This window comes from Olea europaea, chromosome 8 (assembly GCF_002742605.1).
Source record: "Olea europaea var. sylvestris chromosome 8, O_europaea_v1, whole genome shotgun sequence".
NCBI lineage: Eukaryota > Viridiplantae > Streptophyta > Magnoliopsida > Lamiales > Oleaceae > Olea > Olea europaea.
In genome coordinates, this window is record NC_036244.1 from 2,050,665 (window position 1) to 2,060,935 (window position 10,271).

General features: G+C 32.4%; 1 protein-coding gene across 1 annotated transcript; it reads left to right on the forward strand.

Moving 5' to 3' along the window:
• The first annotated feature begins 2,985 nt into the window (after window positions 1–2,985).
• Window positions 2,986–9,568, forward strand: LOC111398497 (ubiquitin-conjugating enzyme E2 4-like). The gene is made up of 6 exons (XM_023025427.1): window positions 2,986–3,175; window positions 3,285–3,364; window positions 3,923–4,037; window positions 4,167–4,219; window positions 4,354–4,482; window positions 9,218–9,568. The coding sequence occupies exons 1-6, from the start codon at window positions 3,132–3,134 to the stop codon at window positions 9,346–9,348; spliced, it is 552 nt and encodes a 183-aa protein (XP_022881195.1). The 5' UTR covers window positions 2,986–3,131; the 3' UTR covers window positions 9,349–9,568.
• The last annotated feature ends 703 nt before the right edge of the window (window positions 9,569–10,271 follow it).

Here is a 10,271-nt window from a genome sequence, read left to right on the forward strand (position 1 = left end):
CGATCGTTGTACGTCGGTTAATTCATTCCAATGGCTATTTGGATATTCTGAAGGGTAATGCCTTGAATAAGGTTTTTGAGAAATCGCAAGGGAAAGCATTATCTGCCATATTTGCTTCATAATAGAGATTGTTGCAATTAAAATTGTCTGCTGAACACCGTAAATCCTGGGAATTTACCATGATTGAGTTGAATGTCTTACAAAAAATTGCAAGGTAGGCATTTGTAGCACACTGTAGGTAACTACATACTTTCTTTGATAGCCAAGTATGAAACCCGCAGGTTCTCTTTGATCTTCATATGAACAAGGAAATCGCTCACAAGAATGTTATACTTGTCAAGACAATTTAAACTTTTGCTCAGTAGTAAGTGCATCTTTGTCAACTTATATATTCTGATTTTTTAAGTTTATTGTAGGGTAAGATTTGTAATCACTGAACCAAATTTAACCATTGAAATGACTTTTGTCATGTTATGATATAGTTGATTTTTTGTCAAACACCATAACACGTATATCAATACATCATCCTTTTTCAATGAGTGCACATATCCATCATTAATCATTAGCATTTAACACACTAATATTATCTAAAAAATAACACAACCTATGCATTGTACGGGTAGATGCTAGTCTTCTAAATAAGTCGTTTATTTTCAATCTTGATATAAAAATATGTATATTTTTTAAAATTTATTTAATTACTCTCATAATAAAATATTCAAGCTTTACCGAACTTCCAATTTGGGTAATCTTTTTCTTCTTTTCCAACAATCGTTTTGATAGACGAGGAAGGTGACTATAATAGTACAAAAGTTACTAAGAGGGGTGTCTTCAATTGAAATTTTTGAAAACTTCGATGAACTTTAGTGAAAGTCTTTCATAAATTTCTATAGTTTTTTATTATTTCATTATTTCAAATTATAATGAAAGGACTAGTAATTTTTTGAAAAATGTGTAGTTAAAAAGAAAAGAAAAGTTTTTAGGTTTACCTGTAATATTATTTTATTGAAAAATGTGTAGTTAATAAAAGAGAGAAAAATAAACTTTAATTTAATGAGGGCCAAACAGGGGTTTAAACTTTTATAGACTTTTGTAAGATTCAAAAGAAATTTGAAAACTTTCATTTAAAATAAAATTCACATGAATTTAGTATAATAATGTAAAACTTCCCCTTCCCTTCAAATAAAATAAAAAGTTATTTTTAAAAAATAAAATTAAAATCGAAATTAAATAAATAGTAATCAAAATTATATATATATATATATTTTTCACGAAAAACTAAATGAGAAAAGAAATAAAAAGTTATAAGAATTCAATTAAAATTTTTTTTCTTACAAAAAAAAAAAAAATACATAAACGATAAGAGAAAGATAAAGAGAGACAAATATAATTAATAGAAAAATTAAAATTTAATTATAACTCTAATGTTTATAGAAGGAAAAAAGGAAAGATAATTATTGAAAAAAATAAATATCAATTTTTTTTTTTTTTGTGAAAGTCTCACTAAATCTCACTACTAAAAAACAGAGTTTCAGGCACGAATTTTCCATTCCTAAAACCTCAATATCTGTTGCTAATAACCTTCACCAACGAAATATTTGCAACCACAAATCCGTTGGTAATTTAAGGGTCGCTGATAGTTACCAACGGATCATACCGTAGGTAAAGGATAAACATTTTACCAACGGATTTTCCGTTAGTAAAGTGCCAATCTTTTACTAACGGAATTTTCGTTCGTAAAAGTCTTAATCAATACCAACCGACTTTTATAATTGATAAAAATCAATGTTGTAAATAATCGTATGGTAAAAAAGTTATTTATTTATTTATTATAATATTTTTTTATTTTTAGCCAAGTGAATTGAAAGACCAAAATATTGTTTAACTTCTTATTGGACAACAAATTTATAGAGGGCAACTACAAAGATATTGTTGTAATCTTCCGATGTGGGATAAGTGAATTATTGTTATCAACAGATGATCCATTTCTCATTATCAACGGAATATCCGTTGCTAAAAGATCAAAATGTTAAACGATTATATTAGGTACGGAATATCCGTAGATAAAAGATTAAGATGTTAAACAGTTATATTAGGCACGGAATATCCGTTGGTAAAGAGATATCATCTTTACCAACGAAAAATCCGTTCTGATTATTGTAGCTAAAAGTGAATTACTTTTACCAATGGATAATCCGTTTTTAATTACCAACGGATGCAATCCATTGGTAATATTCGGTACATCGCCTATGGAATATCTGTTGGAGGAAGATCCAAATGTTAAACGATTACATTAGACACCGAATATCAGTTGATAAAGAGATATCATCTTTATCAATGAAAAATTTATTGCTAATTATTGTAGCTAAAAGTAAATTACTTTTACCAACGGATAATCCATTTTTAATGATTAACGGATTGCATCCATTGGTAATTTTTCATAGGCGAAAAGCTGTTTTTTAGTAGTGTCTTGTGATTAATGAGAAACAAATTTTGAGATTTTATATGAGTATTTTTTGCTTAAAAACTAGTAAATTTGAAAGATTAAACATTAAAAAGTTTTAATTGAATACACCATGACTTTTAGAGGCTTTTTAAAATTTATAAAAATCTCAATTGAATACATCAATACTTTTAGAGTGTATCAAAAAATTTACATTAAATATCCCTAAACTTTTAAATACTAAAAAATTATTAAAATCTCAATTGAATACATTTCCTACAAAAGTGATCGACAAACTTGACTTTTGAGATCCCTATTTTTAATAATCAAACTATATTTTAATATGCTACTAAAATTTGTCCTTATTACTAATAAGTAATTGCTAAAGTTTCTCCGTGTTGAGGCAATAATTGTGCATTAAAGAAATACTAAGTACATTAAGACAATCATCAATTAATATAGTAACTAAAAATCATTAAACCAAAAAAATAATAATAAAAATAATTATTATATACATACAAAATTCTATATCTATACCTCAGTCCTCATTTTTCTCATTGCGATGTCTGAACTGCCTTGAGACCTCTCTCTCTGTATTAAAGTACAGTTTATCTGTATATATAAATATAAACATCGTCAAATTTCAATCCAGGAAAAAGTTAAGAGGAATACAGAAAAATCAAGAGATATGTCTTCACCAAGTAAACGCAGAGAAATGGATTTGATGAAGCTGTAAATGAAATTTTAATCTGTTAATTTTGTAGATAAATGTAATCATTTTAGCTGGGTTTTCTATATTTATTTTTTGATAATTTTTACTTTTTGGATTGGTTTGTACTAGGATGATGAGCGATTATAAAGTGGAGATGATCAATGATGGGATGCAAGAGTTCTATGTGGAATTTCATGGACCCAAAGATAGTAATAATTTCTAATAAAACCCATCTTTTTCCCTCATTTTTGATCTATATGAAGTCTTACGCAAATATCTATGTTGTGTTTGGTTTAATTTTTTCTGGGTTTTCTTTTTTCTATTTTGTTATTGTAAAGATTATTTGGTTTAGCCGTTTGAGCTGTGTTTGACTTGCGTAGTTTTGTGATCGAGCTGACAATATCGTATAGTAATAACAATCTATTGGTGAAGTACTAGCTTTTGCACTCATGTTTAATCTCGAATTGGAGTATCTTGGAACTTGGATTGCAGACTGTTCTTGAGTTAAATCTTGAATTTCATTAAATTCTGTGAAAGGTTTTGTACATTCTGATTGTTTGAATTTATTTTGAGCGAGTTGATAGAAAGTCTTTTCTGAAAGGGTCTTAGATGGTTGATCCTGTGTTAGGCTTGAGTTGGCAGGATAGCTGTTCACTAATTTGTCTCAGGCTCTCAATGAGTAACGAAGTCCTTTCATTGATGGCATAGTTGGTTGTTTGAGCATTTGATGAAAAGGATATTTTTTTCCAATTTGATTGCATTTGTAGGCCCATATCAAGGTGGAGTGTGGAGGATAAGGGTGGAACTTCCAGATGCTTATCCATATAGATCTCCTTCCGTCGGTTTTGTCAACAAGATATACCATCCAAATGTTGATGAAATGTGAGTTCCCAGACTGTCAGTCTACCCCAGCGTTTAGCTTGTTTAAATGACGGTATTCACTTGTTCTTAATTTCGATGGTTGTTGGACGAAAGTTTTTCAAGTGCTACATTTTCATGTTTTGTGAACAGGTCAGGCTCAGTCTGTTTAGATGTCATCAATCAGACTTGGAGCCCTATGTTTGGTAAGTTGATTTTCTTAGCATTTTGTCAGATGAATGGAATTGGTGATTCAACCCAAATCACTGACATTAATTCTCGTGTATTTAGATTAAATGATAGATTCTTCAGCTTGATTGAGGTATTTATTCGTTTTCAGATCTGGTAAACGTGTTTGAAGTCTTTCTTCCGCAACTTCTTCTATACCCAAATCCATCTGATCCTCTGAATGGAGAGGCAGCAGCTCTAATGATGCGGGATCGCAACGGTTATGACCAAAGAGTTAAAGGTAGAAACTTTTAAGTATTTTAGCACCTTGTAAACGTTTCTTTTAAAATATCTGGTCTATATTATGAAAATATTCTCTTTACCTATTTGTATTATTGATGCTAATGATAAAAATAGAAGTGAAATATTATCGCACATAACTACCAGTTAATTGCACTTTCGCTTGAGTCTGTCACAATTTTTGGGCCATTGAGACTTCCAACTCTGGATTGACAGAATCTGAATAGTAGTGTATGCCACTTAATTATTTCAGTTAATTAGCGCATTATGTTTTTTATTTTGGGTTATGTTAGGTAGAATCATTAAGCTGCCTGTATTGAGCTATTTTTTACCACTAAAGTTTGCGTTGAAGCATCATCTGTTACTATTCCATACTCAAATATGTAAAGGAACAATTTTGAATCATTCAACAATGTCTAACTTAAACTTACCTGCTTACTCTATCCTAAAGTTTCTTCTTTATAAAAATTGTCGTTACTTGGACTTGGTGGTTGTCCCTAACTGGTCCACCACACATTCTTTCTACCGAAACTTGTTTTCATTCGTTAATGGCCCACCATCCACGGCGCCAGATATACCTCGTGTATGTTTGTAGTTATTTCGGAACAAAATAGGGGATCTGCTATTAGTACATCGGATTATTATCTGAGCTTTGGTAGACACCTTTTTGTTTGTTTCGATGGGAACCGTATATCGTTATATGCTGGATCAATACCTTATCTCAGCACAACATTTTGAATGCTTTGTGTTGTTCATGCAATACTAGGCATTTATTGCAATATATAATCATGCCAACAATCACTCAGTGTGATTGAATCAATAAGCACATTAAGATTGAACTTACAGTTTATTTGAAAATTAATTTGAAAGTATCCGACCCGATTGTGTTTAGGATCTCTTAGACAATTTTGTTGTCATGGCGCCGAAGGTCTTCGAGCAATTGCCCCTTGGTATAGAACGAGTTCGTTCCATACGGAACTGGTGAACACAACTAGGGGTGGGCGCCAGTTGGTTCGGTTCGGTTCTAAAGAGAATCGAACTGAACCAAAATTTTCTGGTATTTAGTAAATGGAACCATCGGGTCCAAATATAATTATGGAACCGTTTGGGTTCGGTTCCGTTCCGTTCGGTTTTGTACTATAATTAAATTTTTTAACATTTATAACAACATTACATAAATATAATTAATGACATATTCAATGGTTTTGAAATGTCAGAGACTAGTAAACTACCTTATTCAAATGATCGCTACGGTCAAAATTTCGATTGGCAGAGATCACAGTTTCGATCGGAGGTCACAGCGTCGGTCGACGATTGTATAGATTTTGAAATGTCAGCGAGGCTGCGAGAGTTGAGACAGCGTTATGCACTTTAGTGTAGGTGTTTAGAGTTATTTAGTGGGTTGGATCTTGTTGGAATAAGAAATGAGACAATAAAATGGGTAATTGGGCCAAAAATTTGGATTTAGAAATTGTCAATTTGTTTATAAAAAATTAAAATTAAAATAATTTGATTTATTCAATATAAAAAAATTAGAAAGATTCGGTTCTTATTTGATTTTCGGTTCTTGGTCTAGAACCGAGAACCGAACCATACCTGTCGGTTCTCAATTCAGATACCCATTCGGGTATTTAATTTGACAAGAACCGTCGGGTTCGGTTCGATTCGAGAGATTTGCCCAACCCTAAACACAACTTCTAATTTGTGACCCAAACTTTGAACCGGAAGTAAGAAATATAGAACTTTAGGAGAGAAATTTGAGAATTAAAAAGAGTAAACGATCTCAAAATTAGATAATTTTTTAAAGAGAAAAGCCCCATTTATAGCCTTTGGAAAGGTCATGGATTTCCAAAGGGTTGCAACTTTTAAATGAAGGTGTGTGACTTGTTAGAAGAAAAGACATGGGAGATGAAAGGGTGCAACATTTCAAACGAATGGACAAAACTTCTTGGCCATAGTGTCTTTTGAACCAAAAGACAATATTGTCAGACTTGTAAACTAATAGACACAACTCTACACACAAATTTCATTCTTCTTTCTTTCTAGAATGAAGGCAATTTCATCGTTCAGTCTCTCATTTTTCCGACGCTCTGTACAGTATCTGCAATCACATTTAGAATGAAGAAAATATGTAGACTCACCTGTGGCATTGAGATTTTTCATTTTGTGCAACCTTCAGTGAAAATGGTGTAGGAAATCAATTTGAGAGTCGCAACGCAATACATGGATTGACTCAGGTTTGTAACTAATGGCAAGAAAGTCTGGCAACTGATTTATGACTTCTCAATTCTGGTTCAATTTAATTATGATATAGTATTTTTGAAGGTGAATGGTTCCTGTCTAGAATTCCAATATCTGAGAATCTGACATATGTCCAGGATATATACGTCAAAGTTTACTTGCATAAACTGGCTTATCGTGTCTAAGAATACCTAGAATTTAATAACTCCAAAGTTAGGAATAATATGTCTATGACTATCTCCATTATTCAGTCCTTATTGAAAGGAAAAGCCCCAATAAGTCAAGAGTACTTGGATGGTGGTTTCTGTAGTTAATGGATCAACATTCTTTATAAAATATAAGAACATATTGAGCAGCAACTTTGATATGTATCAACTAAGACCTTAGTTAGAGTACTTCGTCCTTATGTTTTCTTTTGCTTGCTCCATAATTCTCAATATAATAAAAAAAAGAAAGAGGAGAGGAATTGAAAATAATATTTCTTATCATGTCAGGAGCTTCAATGTCATTTAATATATGAAGGAACGGGAGGCAAAAAGAGGAATTGATGATAGGCTAACTGTAAACTCATTAACCTTTGCTTACTCAAAAGTGAGTACCATAAGTAGGAATGGGTTGGAACTCAAAATTTAATAGAGAGACTAAATTTGATACGATTCATGTTAGGATATTTGAAATGAGAAGAAATTTTTTATACTTTTTTTGGCAAGTGCAGTTTGTTATTAATTTACGAGGACAATTATGATGAAGATCTGAAATTGTTGTTTTTTGGGATTTGGTCAAATTAACAAGTTCTACAGCTTGTCATATTTGTTATTATGTATTAGTATGAGTTTTGTTTACCATATAGAGTTTACTATGTAAAGAGATGATATGGTCATCTAAGAGAAAAATATAATTACTAGCTGTCTAATTGGGAACTATTGATTCTCAGAAGAGTCTATACTTGTCCACTCTACTACTTTCAGGACACTAGCCCAACTTCACTTTGTAGGTATTGAAAACTAAAGAGCCTCGACAATTGCATGTTAGCTGACCTGTTACACTCTGACTGTCATCTTAGGGGTCTTTTGTTGTGAGGTTTGAGAACATATAATGGAAAATTCTTCAACAGTATTGACAGAGTTATAGTACCTTGCTACCTTATTGAATAGGAATTTATTATTACTCGTGTGTTGAAATGATTTAGACAAACGCTATTTATAGATTAATCATAGCTAACATGGATGGAGTTGTTCCTGCTTTTTGTAGAGCACTATCTCCTTCAGTGGAACACGTTTTAGCATGTGGTTGAAGGTGGAGCTCTTATATGCAAACATCTTCAGTTCTTGACTTTGCTATAGTTTCCTTCTTTGGTAATCACTATCCTGCTTTCTGAGCTGATTAGTGGGTTGATGTCGAACTGGTGTTCAATTAGTGATGGGACTTGATCATCGAATCTTTTGAGGAACGCCAAGTGTTTAGTAACATGTCTGAGTCCCAAGTTGAGTTTTAGGAATGATTATACTTGGTCATGATTGAAAGAATTATGTTTTTTCTGCACGCCCTATTTGTGCTAGGTGTTCAGCCTCATCAGGGTGTCATGTTTGGTTAGGTTGGACACTGGCCAATCTGTTAATCCAAATGGCCGTCTTAGGTTGCTCAGCAGTCCTCTATTTAAGAATGATTCCTCGTTTGACTAGTCTCCATGTCTGCCGTCTCTTCTGACTCATCATCCCTTCTTTTGCCTGTTTTGAAAACACAAAAATAAAGTAAAAATTTGGACACGTGTTGAGACACTTCTTGAACAATATCGGACACTTGACCATATAGTTTAGCATGAAGGTAGAGACAATAAAGAATTTTTTCCCACTTGAATTGAACTTATGTGGTTATGCTCTCTTCGAGTCGGAGTTCATTTTCTAAAAGGTTCGGACTTTTGTACTTTGTTGGGTCCCTTCTTTGACTTAGGTTATGTTAAAAGGATATCTATCTATTGAATTAGGTTATGTTAAAAGGATATCTATCAAATTCCAATCGATATTAGAAGTACATTTACTTTGTAATATAGATAAAAATGGAATCAGGAAATTGGCGTCATTGGTTGAAAAGGGAGTACCTTGGTTCTGTACTTAAGCACTCAAACGGTGAAAGAATTGTCATATGACAGGCTTGTCAGCTTGACCTAGAGTCTTGTGGATGAAAAAATAGCGAGGAAGTTCTCACCATTGAGAACAAGAAGCTCAAGGCAAGCATTCGTCTTCATATGCGAGGAAGACTGATGTGGCCAAAGATTGTGCATATGTTTTCATTTGTAGGGATCGTTCAATCGAATACAGTAGTCATGCTATAATTTAATGAGCTTTTAGAGTATGAGAGGTTATACCTTCCAAACCCATGGAAAAATTACTGTATTATACTCGAAATAGCTACCAAGATCCTTTGAAGTTGATTCAGTTTATCGTTAACTTTCTCTATATGCTTTTATTAGCGTTGTCATCTTGTTATTGTCTCAGAATATTGCGAAAAATATGCCAAGGCTGAAGATGCTGGAGCTGCACCTGAAGAGAAATCCAGCGAGGAGGAGCTGACTGAAGATGAGTATGCGTCCAGTGATGAAGAAGTTGCCGGGAAAGTCGACCCCTAGGGTCTGAATTTGCAGTTCGATTGGCTCTTATCTGTACATGATATGTTCCCTATGTTAGTAAACCTTAACTACAAAGGATGGTTCCTTTGCTTCGAAAAATATACGACTCTTCTTTCTTTTATAATGTACTCAGTGTTCCTTGGCACTTTATTGGGTTGGGTAGAACATGTTAACATCCTGTGATGCTATAATTTTCAGCAAATAATGGGTTATTAGTCAATGTCACTCTCGACCTCGATCCCCAACTGTACCTACATCTAATTACTGATTCTGTCTCATTTATATAGGTTGATTATTTAATGTTATTGGAAAAGCAATTTTACCAAAAATACTTTATTAGCCTACCCTTTTTATATTTGTACAATTTCAACATTATGTTATACTTATAACTAAGCAAATTAAATAAGGGAATACTAGTAAATGAACAAAATAAAAAATTCTCAATAAAGAAATATGATTATATAATTGGCACAAGAAAATAAGGAAACTCAGCTTCTGTAAATGTGATAGAGAGAGAAAGTAATAGATAGATTAGTACTAAGCATAAATGAAGTTGAATAATATTGTTCAAATGAAAAAATTTATATGTACATAATTATTGTACATAATGTTGTCCATAATGTGATGTGATAATCATTCGGTTGTTGATGTAAAAGTATGAGATTTGAATTAAAAATTGGATCCAGTGTTACATATAATTATGGACACCGTTATGTAGACGATGTATCACTTTCCGTGTTCAAATAGTAATTTGTAATTGGCAAGTAATTTTGGCACAACAAATTGAATAGGTAAAAGGTAGGTAACCCCTATAGTTAGGCAAAATAAACCAGGTGGACAGCGTTGCCAAGGTTTTCACATAATACTTGCACATTTTATGGGCTAGAAAAAACTAAAAAGTCATAAGAGTTAGGTCCTAGTGC